At 38.0% G+C, this 22,849-nt stretch overlaps 1 protein-coding gene across 9 annotated transcripts in view; it reads right to left on the reverse strand.

Moving 5' to 3' along the window:
• Window positions 1–22,849, reverse strand: part of MCTP1 (multiple C2 and transmembrane domain containing 1) — a 257,514-nt gene that overhangs the window by 35,620 nt on the left and 199,045 nt on the right. For 7 of the 9 annotated variants that reach the window (XM_085212691.1, XM_085212693.1, XM_085212692.1 and 4 more), the window contains 2 exons: window positions 16,535–16,654; window positions 99–152 (listed from right to left, as the gene is read on the reverse strand). In XM_085212691.1, coding sequence (XP_085068817.1) covers window positions 99–152; window positions 16,535–16,654 — 174 coding nt within the window. The remainder of the gene's footprint in view (window positions 1–98; window positions 153–16,534; window positions 16,655–22,849) is intronic. The other 2 variants (XM_085212694.1, XM_085212695.1) reach the window with 1 other exon arrangement.

Below are 22,849 nucleotides of genomic sequence, written 5' to 3' on the forward strand. Positions count from 1 at the left end.
CTAAAACACTTCAACTTCTCTTTTAACTGCCTGTAAAAACAGTGTCATGTCTAAATTCTCCCATCCCCAGGTACGCAAGTGCTAGGAAAGATAATTACCTTGTCATCTCTGTCATCCTCTTCTTCCTCGTCCTCTAGCATGTCCTCCACTACCTGCAGACAGAAACAGTAGTAGTTGTCATGATTTAAAAAGGAAGAGTTTTGTTCTGTCAATTCTAAACCTTTTGTAGATGAAAACTTTATTAACATTTGAAATAAATGCACAGAAGGAAAATGTACAACTAGGAAAATACACTTCATCTAGAGATTCAAATTTAGGAAAGTGTTGTAGCGTTAACTGACATACATTAGGGAATTACATACTGAAAACCTTTCCTGTACAAAATGCTTGCTTGACAGTTTAAGTATTTAAAAGCTAGTTCAAAATTCAATGTATGATAGTTTTAACTAAAGGAATCCTTTTTCACCTCCACTGGTGGCTGTACAGTACACACATGCTCATTTTAATTTACTGTTACCTAGAGAAACACGCAACATTTCTAATAGAATTTACAGTATACATCAAGAGATTTTTAGAAAATAAAAAACCAGGAATAAATTCATATTATCTTGTCTCCTTCTGATCTACAACAATGACACATACCATATGTTCTATTATCTCTATGTTTCTTAATAGCAATTTTATACAATCTGTGCATCTAACTTTCTGCACGTTAATCGCTAACTAGTTGCCACATGTATACATTATGTATTTTTCAATTTAAATAGTGGAGAAAGTTCTAATTAAGTTGGTACTCTCTCATATCGGGAAAGGATGTAGCTACTTATATAATAACTTACATGTAAATATTTATTGTAATATAAAACCAGACATAATGAAGCCCAGAAAAGATCCACCTAGCCCAGTGTCATATGAGTGCTTAACAAAAAAACTATATACTATATAACATGCATAAAAAGGTAAGCAAAATAAAAGTTCTAGAAATGCTTGCATCAATTCTTCTGAGGAATAGGTGAACTGAGAGGATAAAAATAAACTCTTAGGGGCTAGAATGGGATGGAAACCCTTTTGCCACACTGAAAAAGGTCAGTAATTACATCATTAAGTGTCTAAAACCCACGATATAAGCCCGAATCTGTTGATTCAGATGTTGTCTACGCCTGGAGCTGACTAGCCTCACTAGGTCTCTTACTTTGTCAACATTAATATTCCCAAAACACGTAAATAACTTTTTAAAGTACATCCAGAATTTCCTTGTCTTAACAGAAGAATGCCTGCCTCACATTAGTGCTAAAGTTAACTTGGAGACAAGTAGTTGAATTGGAAACCTCTAAAACTGTTGCAAATGATGACATCTCATTGAGATCACTTACACAACAATAATCATTCTAAATTATCTAGATAATAATACTTCAAAGTCATTTTTTTCTTCCTCATCTAATGATTTTAAAGTACTTTACAAGCTTCTACACAATGGCAAAATGTTAAAGGACAAAACTCCTTTCAAATCCCTTAAATCCCCAGGACTGAACCCAGATTTTCATCTCAACCACTCCATTTTTAAATTCAAAAGTCACTACCAATCTGTGTTCTTGTTCTAGGTTAGTCATACCATCAATTACATTTGGCTTTAGAGAACTGAAATATCTGCAAAGGAAAACAGAATTCAATTACTGTAGTGAAATAAAGTAATAGTGTTCTCAAGCCCAAGATACAGACTCTTTAATGTAAATGAAACTTAGTCTATGCTTTCACTTTTCTTGAAATTCTAAAGAAGAGTTAAGAAAAACAACACATGAATATTCAGACAGCATGGACAGAATAATACAATCCATTAAAGCACCGTAACAATGGTTTTTCAGAACTTTCACACAAATTAAAGCAGGAATGGTAGATTATTCATAATTACTAGATATATGAAGAATTAGTGGATATATGAAGAGTATGTTGAAGCCTTATAAAAGCTGTAGACAAAGAATGAGGTTGCAACCAAGAAGCAAAAAAATATCCAAAGAATTTGTCTTCCCTTGGGAAGGTGTTGAAGGGGTCAGGAGCACAAGTGATGTTCTTCACTGTCCTCCCAGTGGGAGACAGGGATCTGAGCAGAAGGAAGAGAATTGACCAGTTGAAAGACTCCTCTAGGAAGGCACTGCATCCAAAAGCGTAGCTGAAGAGACACTAGACTAATGAACACAGCCTGGGAAATAAGCAAGGGGAGCTGGAAATTGTGATGCACTCTGAAAATGTTGATGTTATTGCCATCACAGAAACATGGCGGGATGACTCACAAACTGGAACACCACCACTGATGGCTATAAGTTTTTTTAAAGGGAAAGGCAAGATACGAGGGGCAGGGGAATTGCTCTCAATGTTGAGGAGTGGATAGACTGCAAGAAGCTCCTTCAGAGAAACAGTCAGGAACAGGTGGACAGCCTGCAGGTTAAAATTATGGATGGGATGAATAAAGGAGAGAGGTGGTTGGGGTCTACTACAGGCCACCTGACTAAGAGGAGTCTGTTGATGAGGTCTTCCTGTGTCAGCTACAGGAAGTTTCATGTTCACAGGCTTTTATCCTGAAGAGGGATTTCAACCACCCAGCTATCCACTGGCAAGACAGTATGGTGAGCTGCAAGCAATCCAGCTGAATCCTGGAGCCCATTGATGATAACTTTCTGGCTCAGGTATTGGACAGACCAACCAGAGGTGAAGCGTTGCTGGACATGGTGCTCACCAATGTGGAGAAGATCATTAAAGATATTAAGATTGGAGGCAGCCAGGGCTGGAGCGACCATGCCATGATTGAGTTCATGATCTCAAGAAACATGGGTCTGGCAAACAGTGGAGTCAGGACTTTGAACTTCAGAAAGCAAACTTCAGGCTGTTTAAGGAACCGTTGAATGTGATCTCCTGGGAAGAAGTCCTTAGAGGCAGGAGTGGAACAAAGATGGTTACTCTTTAAAGATGCCCTTCTGGTAGCATAAGAGTTCTCCACCCTCAGAATAAGAACATGGACAGGGGAGGCAGGAAACCAGCATGGCTTGGCAAGGACCTGCTGGTCAAACTGAGGGAAAAGAACTCAAAGTCTGTGAGTACAGATATTGGAAGCAAGGGTGTGTCACCTGGAAAGAATACAAGGATACTGTTCAGACTTGCAGAGATGGGATTAGAAAGCCAAGGTGCAGATAAAATTGAACTTGGCAAGAAATCTTAAAAACAAGAAGGAATTCTACAGGTACATAAGTAGAAAAGTCAGGCCAAAGAAAGCATACTCTCTCTGCTTGGTAAGAAAAGACAACTGAATACAACAGTATGGAGAAGGTTGAGGTACCCAGTGAGTTCTTTGCCTCTTCACTGGCAGCCAAGATTCTCACATCGCTGACCCTCATATTTCTGAACCTGAACCTCTAGGTGGGAAATGGAGGGGCAAACTTACCTCTCTATAAGGGCGGAGCAAGTCCAAGTCCTACTCATGACACTGAAAGAGTACAGTTCCATGGGGCAGGACAATATATAACCCAGGGTCCTAGGCAAGAAAAAAGGGAAACACCATTCCCATTTATAAAAGAAAAAAAAACAAAGGAGGAGGGAGAACTCAGGGAATCACAGGCCGGTGAGTCTCATTTCTGTGTAGGGGAAGATCATGGAACAGATCCTCCTGGGAGAGATGTTAAGGCACATGTGGGACCAATGGGTGATCTGAGCAAATAGGTTCACCAATGGATGGTTGTGTCTGAACAAACTAGTGGCCTTAAATGATTGAGTGACTGTCTCTGTGGACAAAGGGAAGGCAACTGATGTCATCGACCTAAACTTCTGCAGGGCTTTTGACAGGGTCCCCCACAATATTCTTATCTCTAAATTGGAGAGATAGAGTGGATTATTTGGTGAGTAAGGAATTGGTTGGAAGGTCGCAGCCAGAGGTCGTAGTCAATGGCTCTACATCCAGGTGGAGGCTGATGATGAGCAGTGTCCCCCCATGGGTCCATCTTGGGACAGGTACACTTTAACATCTGTATCAATTTCACAGATGATGGAACTGAGTGCACCCTCAGCAAGTTTGCTGATGACAGCAAGCTGAACAGTGTGATGGATAAAGCAGAAGGAAGGGATGCCACTTTCATAGACAAGAAATGGTCTCGTAGCTTCCATCAGAAAAGCAGCAGCAGCAGGGAGAAGGAGGTGATTGTCCTCTTCTACTCTTACCTCATGAGGACCCAGCTGGGGTACTGCATCAAGTCTGGGGCCTCCAACATGGGAAAGACATGAAGCTTTTGGAGAAGGTTCAGAGGGCCATGGAGATGATCAGAGGGCTGGAACACCTCTCTTATGAAGACAGGCTGAAGGAAATGGGCTTGTTCAGCTTGGAAAAGAGAAGGCTGCAGGGAAACCTGAGGGAAATCAACTTTTTACAAGGGTAGATCGTGACAGGACAAGGGAGAATGGTTTTAAACTAAAGGAAGGGAGATTTAGATTAGATGTCAGGCAGAATTTTTTTACTCAGGGAGTGGTGAGGTGCTGGCATAGGCTGCCAAGAGAGGTTGTGGATGTCCAACCCCTGAAAGTGTTTAAGGCCAAGCTGGATGTGGCCTTGTGCAACATGATCTAGTACTTGATCTAGCAGCTGGCAGCCCTGCCTGTGGCACATGGGTTGGAACTTGATGATGCTTGAGGTCCCTTCCCAATCCAAGCCATTCTATGATTCTAAGAGTACTGCATAAGAAATCCACAATGGATTTTTTTTTCTCCTTTGATAGAGGGTACTTGCTATTCAAATAAACTGTGAATGTGCTTCTTTGGTTTGAAGCAATATAGTAGTTACTCAGATCTCTATGTCAAGCCTTATACCCTGAGGAGGTATAATGGAGAGGAGGAGGAGAAGGGAATAGAGGAAGTTGGAGAGAGAACAGGAAAAGGCATATGAAGATAAAATGAAACATTAGAGTTGTTTTATTAAAAGTTCTATGGCAAAAATCTTAGATTGTCCCTAGAACACTCACTTTAAATTATGCCTTCTGATAGCTTGCTTGAAATCAAGTAGTATTAATCAAACAAAGGAAGGGCACCGGGGAAATCAGAAAGATCTAATGCAAGCAGTTAAAAGTGACATGACCTTCTGTAATGTCACTTGTCACAGACTTATATGCCACATACTGGTAGAAGGTCTTGAAAGAACCTAATTCTTGGTACTGTTCTTTGAATGTAATACTAATACAGATGACATTTTAAAAAACGCATGTAGATGTCCTCAAAAATGGCATGTCAGCTATTTCACAGACAAATAGTAAGCAGATGTTGTTTAAATGTAGCAAAATGAGATTGTTTCTGTGCAAAATAGACCTTTTGAAAACATACTAATCACTTCCTTTCCTATTGACCCATTCCCACCTTTGTTGGGGTAAAAGAGCTTTGTGTATAAATATTGTACAATTCATACCTTATATAAGAATACAGGAGCACTTGTTCTGTCAAAGCAGCAAAGACGTGCAGTTTTCTTGAATAAGGTTACCACAAGGCAGCACAAATACCATATTTGCATCGTAGAAAAAACCCAAATATTTATGGACTAGAATGTTGTCATTTTAGTTAGCTGACAACTAACTGCAACTTGCACTTATTCTAAACTTGCACTTATTCTAAAATCTGTTGACTTATAACTAATATAGGATTCATGAGAAAATAACTTGTTGCAACTTCCAACATCAATACCTGCAAAGTATGCTTGCATCCTAGTTACTTAAAAGCATCTTGAATCAAAAATCAGTGGTTGCAGAGAACTTCACAATAGCTCTTGAAAGTGCTTTGTAGAAAAGTGGCACATTGAAACTCAAGAACACTTCTAATGAAAGGCCCTAGTCTCTCGTTACCACCCTGCTGTTTCTCACTGCAAACAGCAAGTCACTTCATGAACTGTCTCCTGTTCTAATTTCTTTGGCTAATCCAACAACATGAAGTACACAACATTTCCCTAGATTTGCTTATATCTTACTTGATTTAGTGCTTCTAATAGTTGGCTTAAATGAAAAGTAAAAGAAAATAGTTTATGCTGTATCTCATGCTACAGTGTCACAATATCTGCAGAGATTTTGATTTTCACATGAAGGTATTAACTTTTAGAAGATAAAATAAAAAAGAATGAGATTAGGTTCTGAATCACATGCCTTTTAGGTATGCAAAGAACGTAGTCAGAATTGTGCTGCTTGAGGCTGTTTGGATTTCATGTAATTCATACTGCCTACATGTAGACTACCACACACTTGTGTGTCTCACAATTCACAGTGTTTGTGTGTACAATGCAGTATAAAATTATATACAGTGTCTCAACTAAGTAGGGTGCACAAAACCAGTTAGGATTTTTCAGGTAGTTTTGAAGTCCTTGAACTTAAAGCAAAGACATCCACCACCCACAAGCCCACAAAAAGGGTCATTTTCACAACATGATTTCTGCTCCTTTCACTGAATTGTTAAGGAGAAACTTTGTGGCAGATACAGCTTAATTAAAATGTCCTTTTTTTTTGGTACCAAATTTATAAGAAAAATAAAAATAAATTAACAGATTCTGATTTAATAGCATAGTAGATCTGGAATACTATTGATCCTGATTTATTCTGTTAATGTTTGACCTTGGGGTATTTCAACTGCAGTAATCATCAAGATAACTGAGCCACTAGATGTAATAATAATTAGTGTGATAAGCTTGTCAGTAAAGCTGAATACACTGCAGTACAGAAGACAGCAGACTAAAAAGAGAAGTATTAGTACTTTCCTGCTAAAATACTTCCTGATTTTTACAGAGACACTCAAATACGATTACTTCATCTCACAGAATGCATTTTGTTAGCTTGTTCTGGGAAGTGCTCATGTTGTAATTTAGTCTCATTGTTAATAGGAAATGAGACTTTAATATGGCTATCAGATGCTTTTTGATGCATGCTACTGATTACATGTAGTTCTGTAATGTCAACAACAGAATTTTTTTTGCAGTACAATAAATTTCTTGGCAATATGCTTGGGCAGTAAATACAGTTTATTATACAAGAAAATGTAACCTTTCTCTTTTTATCAGCTTTGCATGCCCTCAATATTCAGTTGTTAATGTAGCTAAGAATATGTAATTTTTATTATAAAAAACGGCTTAAGTAGAAGCCCTGCTTCTCTCTATATATTTTTTCTTCAATATGTGGTTATTTTAGCTTTTTCCTGCATTTACATAATGCACTGTGAACTGAATATTAGGTGTTTATTTGAAGTATGTCTCCATCTAAAGGCTTCAACTTGCACTGTACATTTGAAAATGTCGTATCTCTGATTTTAGAGTGGTTCATTTTCAGTTCAGCATGACAAAAAAAAAAAAAAAAACAACAAAAAAACCCATTCATTGTATGGTTAAATATGAATGATAAGTTTACTATACAGCACTAATAAAAACAGCTTAACGAAATTTTATGATAATTCTCTAAAATAAAATAACTTATTATATTTGTTAACAGCATAAAGGGACAATGGTGCTTTAAACTGTTATTAACTCTCTCCAAGTAATGCTAAGATTCCAATAGGAGCAGAGATCCTTCTCTTATAAACTAGCATTTATTCAAGCAAATCTAACCTTGTGAGCCTAACATTATCTATCACATTACAATTCAGAGCTGTAAGCTTTTCAGTAGGAAAAAAAGTGTTACTAATTTTATGGGACGTTGCATACAATATACATATTAATGTAATTTCAGTAAAATAAAAAAAAATCAGATATTGGAATATTTTGTTTAATTCATTAACACTGCAGAATAATTTGAAAGTTACATTAGTCTAGACTGAATTAAAATGTTTTTAAGGAAAATACAATCTGGAAAAGAATTAAAAAATTCACATGACTATTGGATTTTTTATTGTGAACTAAAATGATCTTAGTTTATAAAATATTATTTATAATAGCCACTTTAACTTGTCATGCCAATCTTGTTGCCATGTAAATCCTGATGCAAATGCAAACAAAAGCCATTAAAATAATTTCTTAGGAAAAATGCCTCTATGTCCACTGAAGTTCAATTTTATGCTAGATGCCAGTAATATTGCAAGACTGTAATTGAAAAAGTGTTGCAGAACTTTAATTACCTAATCAACTGGCTTATGATAGGAAAAAAAAAAATCTTTATTTTATTTTATTTTATTTTATTTTATTTTAATTTAATTTAATTTTATTTTATTTTATTTTATTTTTAATGCTGAAAATGCCTAGAGCTGGATTTTGACATTTTGTCTTCAAGTGACCAAAATCTGACATAATATTCCAATTCCGCAGTGCATTTGTTTTTTGTAAATGCTGCTGGGATGAGAACAGCTATCTTAAGTTTTTGCAAGAGGTTACTGCATACTCAGATGTTGTAGATGAGCCTCCCATGCAGGGATTACACTGGTGGTGTGGACAGTCTCGTCTAACCGTAGCTCAGAGAACTAACTGCAGTATTACATTCTATTATGCTCCCAGAGAGAAATGCTTCCAGCCGAACTTATATCTTTATATAGTGTACTGTGTGACTGTTAAATTAGTGCATAATGCATTTAAAATATTTATAGTACCAACATTTAGTTAAATAACCTTTATGTAAGATTTATGTTGATTTGCTCATTTCTCATTTAATGGCAAATTATGAAGAGCATGTTTCATAAAGATAATTCTCCATTTAAATTCAGCAGGCCATTAAATATTAAAATTATGTTTCTGATGCAATCTAAAGCAAATTTGTCCAGCTTCAGCGATTATTTGCACTCATAAAAATTAGACTTGATTAATAAAATTTAAATGCTTGATTAAGCTGACATTTTCATGTTTCTTTTCTGATTTATTAAAAAATCTCTGTCCCACAGTGGGGCACTCTCATGTGTTTTTCCTCCCTGACTGTATGGATTGTATAGAAAGAACAAACAGCTGCATGAAGACAGCGATGGTTCTCAGCAGACTGCTTAATATTCAGGCACGTGTTGCCTGTGGTCTTTGTGCTCTGACAGCACCCAGGCTGAGCACACAGGCAGGCGATGACCTATTTACAAAAGCCTTTCTAACTTCTTTTACTGACGATAACAAACGGAGAGCAGGTTTGAGATTCCGATTAATTTGGCAATGGTAAGAAGGGCTGCTGGTTGAAAAAAAACACCTTCTGGACACTGTTGCACTGTTCAGTGCTGTGCTGATTGCCATCTGCAACAGAATAAACATCTATTTCCAGGTACAGAGTATTTGGCTAGTTAGCAGCAGTCAGCAAACACAACGTGAAACCCTTTTAAGTAATGTTTTAAACTGCTCCAGGAAAAATAACTATTTTTCTAATTAGTGGTGGCATAGTTTAAACAATTTTTACATTCTATCCCCAACTCTGTATTCTCCCACTAGCCCTCATACGTTGGAGAATTTAAGGCTGCTGCTATTATATTGGAGGCCAAGTTCTCAGAGTCAAAACAGGAAGCCAAGATGTAATGGCCAACATGACTATCTTCTTTTGTATCACACTGTGCAAATGACATTTTCTAGACACAGTCTAGCTAGAAACAGGGACAATAATTACTTTTGCCATAACTTCAAGAAACCTCAGCCCTCAGCTAAAGTTCCCTTTATCTTTTTGGAATAAGAGGCACTGGAACTTCTAGCACAAGCATCTCAATGCTGCATATGCAATGGATTAAGCTTGGTGTTTGTACTGTATTGATCTGCAGAAATCCTGCTAAACTTTGGAGTCATTCTTCCACACTATAGTACTATAATGGGTAAAACAAAACAAAACAAAACAAAACAAAAATGGTAAAGTGAGTAACTGTCTCATTATTTGCTTGCTAACTCACTTTTTCCAGGACAAATAACAGGATGCTAAAGTCAGCTCCTTTCTTGGTGGGGTTTGTTTGTACAAAATGGTGCTCTCTACGAAGGAGAAGCTGACCCAAATTCACCAAAGATTCTGACACACTGCTGCTTTGCTCCAAAGAGAAAATTATTTTGACACTAGGCAAAAAAGCTGCAACTGAATTGGCTGTTATGCTGCTAACTCAAACTCACTGCACCTTCTTGAGAAGCAGGGAATCCAGTGAGATGGATATACTCATGAGCATCCTTGTTTCCAATTCCATTTTTGTTTTTCTTATTTCCAGAGTACTTATGAAGTCAAAGAACAACAAAAAAAAATCTATTTTAACAAAGGTTAAAATAAACTATTAGATAAAACCCACATATACGACAAAGTTCTTTGAAGATCAGAGCAAAATTCTCTTTTTGTCCTTTCAGAGGACTATATAAAAAGCATCCACAGAGACTAGTCAAAGTCTAAAAATGAAATCTCGTATTTTACTAAAGTTACTGTTCTTCTGTTCCATAGTATTATCCTAAATGAGTCCATCTCTAACTCTTAATAGAAACATATATTCTAGAAACATAAGTCCATATATTCTAGAAACATAAGTCATCAAAGCTTATTTCATAAAAAATCTCCATTGAAATTAAAAGATGTATCATACCATTTTATACTAGTCTTACAAGATTAAAAATATGCATATATACTCTATTATACAGATTCATAAGAATTTGTGTACGGCACATTAACTCCCAGCTGCTCACCATCATTTTCTATGCAATGATGTGCAACTTCAAACTTCAAGAGGAAATCAGCTATTTAATATTTCCTTTAAGGCTCTAAATATTAACAATAAATGCAGGATGTGGACTGAAGTGATTAAAGTACTTTTCCATAGGTGTATATATGACAGAGGAACATTTATAGGTAACTCCAAGCATGTGCATTATTCTTCTTACTAAATTTTAAATTACTTGGGAAAAAAAAATCTAACAAATAATAGACCGAAAGGTGTGTAGGATTAGTATCCTTAGTTAGAGAATCACAGGATGGCAGGGGTCTGCAGGGACTTCTTGAGGCTATCTGGCATCTGGTACAACCCTCCTGTTGAAGTAGAGTTATCTACAAGCAGGTTGTCCAGAACTATGTCAAGTCTGGTCCTGAATATCTCCAACAACGGATATTCCTCAGACTCTCTGTATATCTTGTTCCAATGTTGGGCCACCCTCACTATAAATGTCCTTCTGGTGTTCATATGAAATACCACAAACTTCAGTTTATGCCCATTGACTCCTGCCCTGTCATGGGCACCACTAAGAGAAACTGTCTCCTTCTTCCCTTCCATCAGTGACTTAAACACATTAAGATCCTTCCAGGCTTCCTCTTCTTTTAATTGAACAGCCCTAGCTCCCAGTCTCTTCTCCAATTCCTTCATCATCTTCCCTTTGCTGAACTGCATTGCCTTGACTTCTTCACCTGCCACAATTAAAAATCTTGTATTCATCCACTGTACTCCAGCTGTGAGAGCAAGCCCACCGCACCTCCACAATCCTGCATGCATCTAACAGCACCCTTCTCCATTACTTCAAGTTTAATGCTCTCCTCATCGTGTTGGCCAGCCTTCTGGGAAAGGTGACACTGACCAACTTGGTGAGGTGAATCTTGTCTTTTCCTATCAGTCCTCAGTACTCAAAGAGGACCCCATGCCTGTGAAAACAAAGTCCCTGTTGATAACAGCTGTGCAACTGGTTGTTGACCGACCAGATACAGTTGTTCCTCTTTCAACTCTTCCACCTCAATGGCAGTACTGAGGGGAAAACCACCTAGGCACCCTATCTGTCACTTGCTTAGTCAAGGGAAAACAGGAACAGATCCAACATGCCAGCCCAACAACCGAGAAAATGTCAAAGTCTGTCCTAACCATAGAACAAAGAAATACATACATAGGAAAAAAAAAAAAAAAAAAAAAAAAAAAAAAGACCAAAAATTTTAGTTGGTAACTCATGCAAACCACGCATTTGCAGTAGGTGTTCTGACCACACAATCAACTACTTTGTCTCAGAGAAGGGGACAACAGTAGCTGGAGAGCAGGAACAATTCTAAATATTTTGAGAGATTATCTGCCCATCCCTTAAGTCAGGCAGCTCCAGCAGGGAATCAGAACAGAACCTGAAGTGGAATTTTTTTTTTTCCACCAGTTTCATGAGATCCTAATAATTACTGCTTAGAAAAAGACAGAAATAGAATTGAGAATAAAGATCCCAGACAGAAATGAGAAAAAAAATTCCAGACAGCAATGCTGCAATGCTGTTCTTTTTGCAACTTCACAAAGGTGAGATCTTTTTTTCCAACATACTTGAAAACATCTTATTATTAACATCACTTGTACATTTCTAAAAATGAATGAAAAGAAGCTACAGACCCCAGCACACTTTCTGCTAATTTAGATACAATTCTTTCAACTGCAGCTACGTGGGAATGAATGTTTCTGGTTATACAGTTATTGCAACACAATTTGGGTTTCCCAGTAGAGTAAGGCAGCTGTGAAGTATGCCAGACCCTTGTTTGACCCACGCAGCCCAGGTAGTCTGTCAGCATGACATGTTTGGTTGTAATGTGCACAGGGCCATGAGATGTAGTGGTAGCACTTCCTTCAGCAGGTAATAGGAAGGACTACTTCCAACAGCATGATGACACAGAGCTGTGGGCAGTGGGGATGGGAAGCAGTTGGTACCTCTCCTCTCCCTCAGAGAATGTGAAAAAGACACTGGAAAAAAAGTGCGCGCATGCAGAAAGCACTCAGATCCAATCATTTCCAATCTTGAGCATTTTGGTGGCGATTGCTTAAGATCAAAACTGCAATCATAATGGAAATAAATTATTTTGTGAGATCAGATACTTAGGAGTATGACTATATGGAAGTGCAAGAATTTAAACAGTATTTTTTTAAGTCAAGAAATATCCTTGGGGAAAAACGCTAGGTAAGCTTCAGGCAAAAATGTTGCAGCAAAATTCAGAGGAAAGCATTAAGAATGCTTTTTCTGTGGTTTTTCCTAGCTCAATACTGGAAAGAAATATTTATTCTGTGATTTTTACTTCCTGTTGTATGAGTCAATGCCAGGAATTTGCTTGTTTTAGATCAGTTCTCAGTTCTCACAGATCATTCAGAAAACCATCCACTAAATCTACATTTATATTGCTTCTCCTACACTTTGCTTTGTTACAGGACACGAAACCTCACCAGTTACCCCAACATTTCATGGAAGAGTTTCCATCTTGACTTTGAGAGACACAACTAATATTGACCTTCATGTACAATAGAGAATCCAACATTTTTTTTTAAATTTGTGCCAGCATTTGAGTAAAACCACAGTAACAATCAGAGTCCAGCTGAATCCAGGAAAGAAATAATACCTAATATGCACCTTCATCTCTCCACTGGACTTTCCATCAGACTTGTATTATATAGATGCACTTAGGACTCTCCCTTGCCCTTGCACGTTTAATTCAATAAAGAACTTGCAAATTGAACTTATAAGGAATCAGATTAAGTGACAGAATAATCACACACTCTGATGAGCAGCAGTGCCTTGTAGGGAGGAGTAAACTAGACCACTTTGCAGGTGAATTATACCACTAGCAATTAAGTTACAAGCTGCTTCAAAGAAACCAATGTACAAGAGTAAAAGAAACCTTGGCTTTTGAGAGAGATACTCAAGTGCGAATGAGTTAAGGCTGATCCAAGGGGACAGAAACCTACTGAATTATTTCCTTGATCTGAAATGAAGAGCATGCACTAAAACTTTCATTGATCAGATAATCGATAATTATTTTCTTGCAGAGATATTACAATGAAAAAGAACTGTTTGGAACTTCTTTTCAAGGCCCAAAATTTAAGTATCTCCCATTCTTATGAAACAAGTTCAAAGTATATACACTTTAACTACAGTTCTCCACTGAGTAAGAAAAAACAGTGAATACATTTATCTTTTTGCGTTAACTTAAGGATTCCAAAGTAACTTTTAAAGGTAGATGTTATTTAGAAGATAAGTAGTCAGTGGTTCTCCGAGATATAAAAGAAATCTCTAAAGACTTGGGAACAGAAGCAAGATCAGATGAATCCAGAAGCATTCTCTAGCCACCAGGAAACACTGCTTAATTACTTTAGTTCATATTTACATTTTGCATAAGAAAACAGAAATATTTAAATGATGCCTAATCTAATGATATATGCTAATGACCTGAGCTAAGCACTAGCAATATTACTGAAGATTTGTGAGTTAATTAGAAAGACATTCAATAAGTCAGCAGACCACTTCATAGAAGACAGATGCTCGCTATGATGTTATAACCAAGCTCAATTCATCAAAAATGAGATCCCTACTTCCTTGTAATAAATAAAAAGTAGGAATTATCAGCACAGATATCAAATATTTAGGAAGATCCTGACTAGTTGATATAAGTCATACAGGTTGGTCCGAAACAATCTCAGCAAGAGGAACATTTTCAGAACATCGCTTGGTGTTCACAACAGAGAGCCCATCAGTACCTTCATTATTTTGTTAGCAAAGTTATACGACTCAATTAATCTTCACAGGCAGGTGTTATTTCAGAGAGAAATTAAGTGTATTGCAGCTCACAAGCAAAATCTCTCCTTTGACAAGGGATTTCAGTTACTCATAAAATCTCAGATGGAGAAGCTTTAAGCATTTCAGGCAGCAAGAGACAAAGACCTGTGATTTAAGAAATATGCCTTTTAAAGCTTGATCTTAGGCTCTTGCTAGAAATGTAACAATTTCTGGGATTAGGGAATATCTCTATCATCCCCACCCTTTATTTTAGATGACCCTTTGAAGCCTAACAATCTTAGTGATGTGGATAGGTAACACCAGTGCCAGGATCAGGGCTATATTAGCTCCTCCGGTTACTATTAATTGCAGCTACTAGACATTAGGGTCATATGACCATTCAGGCTCGAAGAAACCTGAGAAAGGGTTTAATCCAACCTCATGCTCACAGCAAGGTCAGCCATGAGGTCAGGTCAGGTTGCTCAGGGCTTTAGCCAGCCAGGTCCTGAAAACATGCAACAGAGACTGCACAGCCTCCCTGGGTTCGTAACCTATTTCACTGCTTAACTGCCCTCACAACCAAAAAGATTATCCAGCCTGAACCTATTCTGTTTCACTGTATGCCTTTTGCTCTCCCACCATCTGCAGGGAGCACATGAAAAACCTAGCCTCACCTTCACAATAACCCCGTTGCAGATAGAAGAGGGCTGCTGTCTGGGTCAGCTGAAGCCTCTTCTCCAGCCTATTTTGAGCCCACTTCCCTCAGTCTCTCTTTGTGGGTGAGTTCTCAAATCCCTCACCCCATAGCTGGCCCTCCACTTTACTCTAGTTAATTAACTTTATTCTTGAACTGGGTTGTCCAAAACTGAACAGCTTTCCAGATGTAGTCTCACAAATACTGAGGAGAACAATTGCTTCTCCTAAACAACTGGCTGTGCTTCTGGGGTTACCATAACCCATTATGCCTGTGGTGATTCTTGCTGCTGCCACATTTACCTTGCTGTCTACCAAGATATCCAGGTCCAGTTCAGGAGAACTGACCCCCTGGCAATCAATCTTCAGCCTGTATCTTTGTATGGTATTATTCCATGAAAGAGCAAGACTTCACATTTTTCCTTCTTATGAAGGAAACTTAATGAGGCTCCTATTGGCTCATTCCAACAGCCAGTCTAGGTTCTACCTGACACATCCATTGTATCAACTGGTTCCACTGCCTGGTGATGGGAGTGCTGTCTATCACTAACTACAGGACACTGATGAAGACATTAAATAGTACAAGCTCTTGTATGCTGTGATACTCCACTTGTTACCAATCTCCAGATCGAGCGTGACCCATTAAACCCTATTCTCTGAGACCAGTTACACTCCTTCCCCTTTTTTCTTCTTTTAATCCACCTAGTTTTCCATCCAGCTCAGAGCGTCCTAGACAGCAGACTGCTTCTGGGGAATGAGCAGTGAAACAAATTTTAAACTCATAAGACTGAGCAAAATCCTTAAGCTGCCTGAATACTAGAAAATTTGCATAGCACGGAATACAACTTCAACTTTAGATATGTACTCCTGAAAATGTGAACTATGCTTTTTTTAATTAATAAATGTCAGTTATTAGTAAATGTTTGCTACTCTATATCCCAGATACATGCATTTAATTAAATAATGGCATAGATGAAGATTAAAAGGCTTATATTAAGCTCGATGAATGGTAACATACTAAAGATAAACTGTAAGATCTAATAAAGTGTGATACATTCTGAAACTGTTAACAATTTGTAATCATTTTAACCTTTAACTTCAGTATGTGAAAGAAAAAATGCAACATAAGGACACAGTCTCACACAATCTTTTCCAAAGAATTTGGCTTCTCATGACCTATAAGCCTCTCATCTCTGCTCCCACACAAACCCTATTCTGAGGATAGTATATGTTCTATATCTTTTAAATATATTTTCAGCAAAAATGGGCACATTCCTCAGACAGCTGGAGAAAAATTAAATTGCCAAGTGGGGAAACTGTCCACTGAGTATTCAAAAGAAAAATAATTTTCAAAAAGTGGCATATTTAAAAATAGTTACAAAGTTGTATCTGTTTTAAAAAGAAAAGAACATAAATGTGCTTGAAGTAGAGAAGACTTACTGTATCATGTTGCCTGTTATCTTTCCCTGATACGATCAAGAAGTAGTTCCATGCCAACAGCAACAACAAAGCCAGTGGTATCATGTAGAGCTCAAAGTTCCAGACCACAAAAAGGAAAAGCTAGAAGACAGAGCAGGAAGAAAGGTGATTCAGCTCAGCGTTACACTAAGCTCTTGAGGATGGTTAAAATCAAGACCAACAAATTAAAATGATTCTGAAGTAATGATTTTAAATCACATCTATTTAGGCAGGTAAATTGTTTAAGCATTTTGCTGAGTAGCCACTTACCTGTGTAAAACAATTGCTAATTATATTATAGCTTTCTAGTTTCATTTTTACAAAGGAACGTTGCTATAGTGTAGCCTGAGGAAACGTTAATTTTTTTTCTCATTAAAAATACTCATTTGGACAAAATAAAGGAAAAATGGCATAAAAATAAGATCACAACGTAATAAATAAAAGGTTGGTTATTTCTACAGTTAATTTGCTGTTCAAAAGACAGAACTTGATAACTTTGTTGTAATGTCACACAAACAAGAATAAACAAATCTGAAAAATTCCTTTGGACAGAAAAACCACGCCGAAAAACCACAGTAACAGGGAAATGGTGTTCAAGTATTTTAATCAAAAGAATGTAAAATAGTGATGATCTCAGTATCACAGAAAAAGGGACTGAAGGGCATGCTGACAAGGTGCCCACATCCACTCGTCCAACAACGTTTACTTGCTCAATTTGAAGTGTTTCCTCAAAACATCCTGAATGTTGTTCAGCACAATGTTGCCAGGTCACATCTCCCATAGATGTGAGCCATGACAAGCAGGGCTGCCTCTGGCACCACAGCATGGAGATTATGCTCCAGCAGGACCCATCTCCACCGCACAACTCCCAGCACTGCAGCTCTGTTGCAGTGCTGTGACTTGCTTCATAGGGTGAGCTTTAGCCTCAGGTCTGTCAGATATGTCAAGCAGTGCAGAGATGACTTTGTGGAGTCTGGAAGCCCTAAATATTTGTTAGATGCTGTAGCCATCTGTCATCTAGACAGATACTGTTCCTTTTTGGTTCTAGAATGAAATTATTGGTTTGCGAGAAAGAATTAAGAAATCTGGATTAGACAGGGTGAAGCTAAAAACAATTCTACATCTCATTTCACTTATGAACAATCCTCCATAACCTGGGGTTGTTTTCTCAACATACGACCAAAACCTCAAATGAAAGTATTATAGCAAATCACGTCCCTTACTGTAGCTGGATATACACCTAAGTTTCAGAAATCTTGCTAAGTCATTGTCATCCAACTAGACAAGCTTTGGAATATTTCTACTTTTATTATCAGCTGACCAAAGGTGTTGTGTCACAGAACTGCAAACCTAAAGCCATGTGGCTCATTCTGCCTAATCACTCGTGAAGATGTATATACATTTAAATAAGAAGAAAATAGGCATTTTAGTATGTATTCCTATTTAACAGCCTTCTGTTGGATTTCTGTTTTGAGTTAGAACAAAATCTTACCAAATACTTCCACTTAAAAATAAAATAAAAATCTGCATTTTAAGTAATTTCCTGTCTCCAGATCAACTAACCTACTTTACTCCCCAAATTTCTATCACTGAATGTTATATGTACAGAAATCCTGTGAGTCTGCAAGAGAAATACCATAAATACTGGAAGGACTGAAAAAGCTCTGTGTACGACATATGTAAGAGGATACTGGCACTTCTAACAGTTAATATTTCATCTGAAAGAAAACCATCTTCTTTAGGTTGTTTAGTTTAAAAGGAAATCTGTTAGGAATGGTAATGAATAAGAAGCAAACAACAGCTCACAGATTTTGAGAGTTCTTCCACTAGCTTGCTAACTACCCTTTTGAGAGCAAGATCTGCAGGGACTTGATGCTGTAAATTTGATATAGTCAATTTGAACCAGAATTCATATCTCAAAAGCAAAGCAAAAAATCCCTGTACCCATTAACCCCAGAAAAGCCCTGAGTCAACGAATACATGCTGAAGGGAGCTTTGGAAGTCAGCAAACAGTATCCAGCTACCATTAAGGAGGGCCCCAGAGATTAACAGTTCAGGAATGGCAATGCATAGAGTCCTCCTTATATTTCCATCCTACGTTGGTTAAAAAGCTGGGGAAAAAAAAACTTCAAGTAATATCCCAGGCTCCAGAGAAATAAAATCAGCAACCTAGATGGTCTCAGGAGATACCGATCAGACTGGAGACTGTGGAACATGGTCATCATATAGCCTGTACTTCAGAACATCAATGAGTTCTCATTCGAATACTTCTCATCTGAGATTTCTACATGAGAAGTGATCCTTAAGGCCATTAACTCCTTCAAAAATGTAATCTGTAGGCTAGTAAGATATTACACTAAGATACTACCTTTTTATGACTTCTATGGACATATCCTTCCATAACGTGACTATTATTCCTGCCGTTTCCTTCAGATGATTTTGTTGACCTACCAGCCACATTTCTACTTAGTGTGGATGAATTTTAATCAGTTTTTCCTTTTAGGCACCTGTCTCAGCCAGACACCAGGAAAACAGAGAATCTATATTTGCAACACAAATGAGATATATGCTGCAGGAGGCTAGCTCAGTGATGGCACTGCAAGTGAAATAGTCTCACTATTTTCCCCAGAACAAAACTGGATTCACAGAAATACACAAGGGAGAAAACAGGAAGATTCCCAGCAGTAAATAAAACATTTCGGTGAACATGAACAATCCCAAAATCCAGCGCAGGACAGAAAGAAAATCCAAGGGCTCAGCCATAACACATAAAGGGCCAAATGGGGAAAGGGAAGAAGCAGCGTGTATGAAACTATTTCCTTAGTTTCATTTCGTCCATGAAGCAAGGGAAATCTACATATCCATCCAATAAAGACATACAGGCAAGAAAAATAAATAGATGAAATCCAGGAAAACTAAGAACAGATATAAAAGGCCTGGTCTAGGATTTGTCCATGCCTCTAAAACATCCACTGGAGCATGGATTCTATCTGTTTCACTCTCTTCCAAAGAAATAATGGCTCTAACTTTGCTTAAAAAAGGATCCGTATCATTACTGAAACAACCCAACTATTTTAAGGGAGGAGTAGGTGTCTCAAAGGTTACGGTTTAATATAGCTGCCATCTCCTGCATAGAAGACGATAAGGGAAGACTTTTTTCTGAGATCAAGATTTTCATAGTCGCAGGCATGAACTGGCCATTTACAACATCACATCAGTTGATAATCTTAGCGAGAGACACACGCATTAAATGATCATTCAGGGAGACACATGACACTATCCCTGGTGTACAACACTTCAAAAAATAATTTAAGTTGGAATATTGAATAACCTATTCTTTTGCAAACTACGGTATATTTTAAAAAGAAATCTCATCCAAAGTGATTAACACTTCCTACTGTTCAGAAAAAAAGCCTGCCCTTTCAGACTAGCAGCTGTGGATCATTAGCTTTCCAGTGATGAGATGTGTTTGATGAGTATTTTTCTTTCTAATTAAGAGATGAGATCCTCTATTTGACTCTCTCTTCAGACAGAAGTGAAGAGAAAAATTTCTGCCTATGTGGAAAGGCCATATTCTACAGAACAATCATTTCAGATTTCTTTTTATCTACCTCCACCCAATTTCATTTCATTTTTCACAGAACCCTGTTTGCACCCGCAGACTTCCCAGCATTAACCCTTGTGTTTCCTAGCTCTTTTTATGCTTTCTTTTAACTACCAGCAGAAAAGAGCATAAAAAAAGGAGCATTCCAGACAAGAGATATGCACACACCTTCAGGTGCAGCAGGGAGTAGCTCACAGCTGAAGGAGAGGGGCTGCAAGCACAACTGTTTGAGAACTTTCTGACAAAAATTAGGAAACTCTCTCTTCACAGAAAAGCCTGTCTTCAGTGAAAATCACACAACAGAGCAAAAGATGCTTCCAGTTGACAAGCTGGAAGCTTTCCAGAATCCAGCCTTACAGCAACCTTGATATCTGGAATACCTTGTGGTAAAGAAGTAAAGAGAGCTCAACAGTATGCCAGCCTTCAAGCTTTGAGGGCTTGCTTGTCACTGCCGTAACTGGGAACTGGAAGGCTAAGGAGATGAATCACCTGGTGAGTCCCAGGCTGACACTGGAACCATGGAAATCTGCATTCACAGCACCCAGAGTCACAGGCTGTAAGGTGTTTAGCAGTGAAGTGAGATATGGCCGTTGTCGTCACTGCCATGTCAACAGTGCATGTCACTCAGACCACAGCCCCCTCTTCCAGTTAGAGCTTTCTTCATCTTTAAAAGAGGATTCTTACAGCCTCATTTATTTATTATCTATATCCATTCACTGTCTGCTTTACTCAACTCCTGATTATCCTCAAAATTCAAAAGTTGGCTGTATGGAGTTTTGGCACAATCACAAACAGAGCCTGTGCCTGCAACTCCAGTGTGCTCTAATCACAAGATCATCCATTTACCCTTTAAGCTTAAAAGGACAATTGTATTTCCCCAGGCTTTGTCCCTTGGATGTATTCTCTGAAGACTGGGAAGAATGAAAGATAACCTACATATCTGTGCGGTACAGACTTTCTATTAAGTACTGCAGGTTTTAAGGCTCCAGTAAAATCCTGCATGATATTTACGCTACAAAAAACTTAAATATAACTTTCATTGTAACTTCAAGAGTCAGCAGCATCTTCTAGTAAAAAAATTAGTCTGTCATATCTGACGATGATGGCTCCTCATCGTGTATGACACTTCCATTTAAATAAATTTAGGTATTTCACATCCTCAACATACTAGTATTAATGTAAACGTATACAGAAGTTCATTTAGACCATGGTACCCTTGCGACTTCTGAATATATCACAAAGCATCTTCCAGCAGTTTTTTTTTTTTTTCTAACTTTCTTTAAATTCCATTTCCAACTACTTGGGTGCCGGAAGAGATAGGCTTTGATAGGCTTTGAAAGATCTGAATCTAAAACACACATTACTCAATTTCTTTCAAAAGGCAAAAGTCAACTTATGGCTACATTATTTTGACAAGTACACGTTGGATTAGTAGAGGTTCTCCTTTTCAATTGGCAGAGACCTTAGAAGTCTGAGAAATTGTGAATAATATTTTTGAACCTACAAGATCTTTTGATGGGACAGACCAAGAGTAAAATCGGGATGCAAAGTTTAGGGAATTTCAGGAAAGCCAAATTCCATCTTTCCATAGTGAGCAACACCCCTTTGCAATCTGTCAATCTGTCCTTTGCAAAGATAAAGGAGCAGAGCAGAGTGGGTAGATCTTTAAGGAAACCTTCCTTAGTGTACAAGAGCATAGCCCTGCTGAAAAGGGTTTGAGGGTACTGGTGGACATGAGCCAGTCCAGAAGAGTCATTTGTGTCCTGGGCTGCACGAAAAAGGAGTGGCCAGCAGGTCAAAGGGGGATCCTGTCCCTCTACTCTGTGCTGGTGAGACCTCACCTGGAGTACTGCTTCTGGATGTGGAGACCTCAGTACAGGAGAGATATAGACCTTTTGGAGTGCATCCAGAGAAGGGCCACAAAAATGACCCAAAGGATGGAATGCTTCTCCTACAAGGACAGGCTAAGAGAGCTGGGGTCATTCAGCCTGCAGAAGAGTAGGCTGCAAGGTGACCTGATAGCGGCCTTTCAGTACGAAAAGGAGGACTGTAAGAAGGAAGGGGACAGACTCTTCAGCAGGGGGACAAGAGGGAATGGTTTCAAACTAAAAGAATAGAGATTTAGGTTAGATATAATGAAAAAGTTTTTGCCATAATGGCAGTGAAGCACTGGCACAGGTTGCCCAGAGAGATGCTGGCTGCTCCATCCCTGGAGATACTCAGGGTCAGGCTAGACAGAAGTCTGAGCAACCTGACAGAGCAATAGGTGTCCCTGTTCACTGCAGGGGGGTTGGATTAGGTAATCTTTACTGGTATCTTTCAACTCAAATGATTCTAATAACTTTAAGTAGAAAACAAACTTGCATGATTTCTTGCATCTCCCTTTTCACTGCTAGAATTATACAATATGATTTAGATTTTAGTCACATCAGTTCTTTTAAATCCATGTTAATTCATCTTAAAAAAAAAACAGATAATCACAAGATAAATATTAATACTGGATTAAGAATTATATTAACATCAGTCTTCACGAGGTTTTTGGTACATTGAAAGATCTAGAACAGCTGTCGTTAGACCATTTTAATCCCATTTTCTAGAATAACATTCAGGAAAAGAATTTCCATTTCTTACTAGGTAGGATGCTTGTCATATTTTTTTTTTTCCATGATAATGTATACCACAAATCCAAGCTT

The sequence above is a fragment of the Meleagris gallopavo genome, chromosome Z (genome assembly GCF_905368555.1).
Source record: "Meleagris gallopavo chromosome Z, MGAL_WU_HG_1.1, whole genome shotgun sequence".
Classification (NCBI taxonomy): Eukaryota; Metazoa; Chordata; class Aves; order Galliformes; family Phasianidae; genus Meleagris; species Meleagris gallopavo.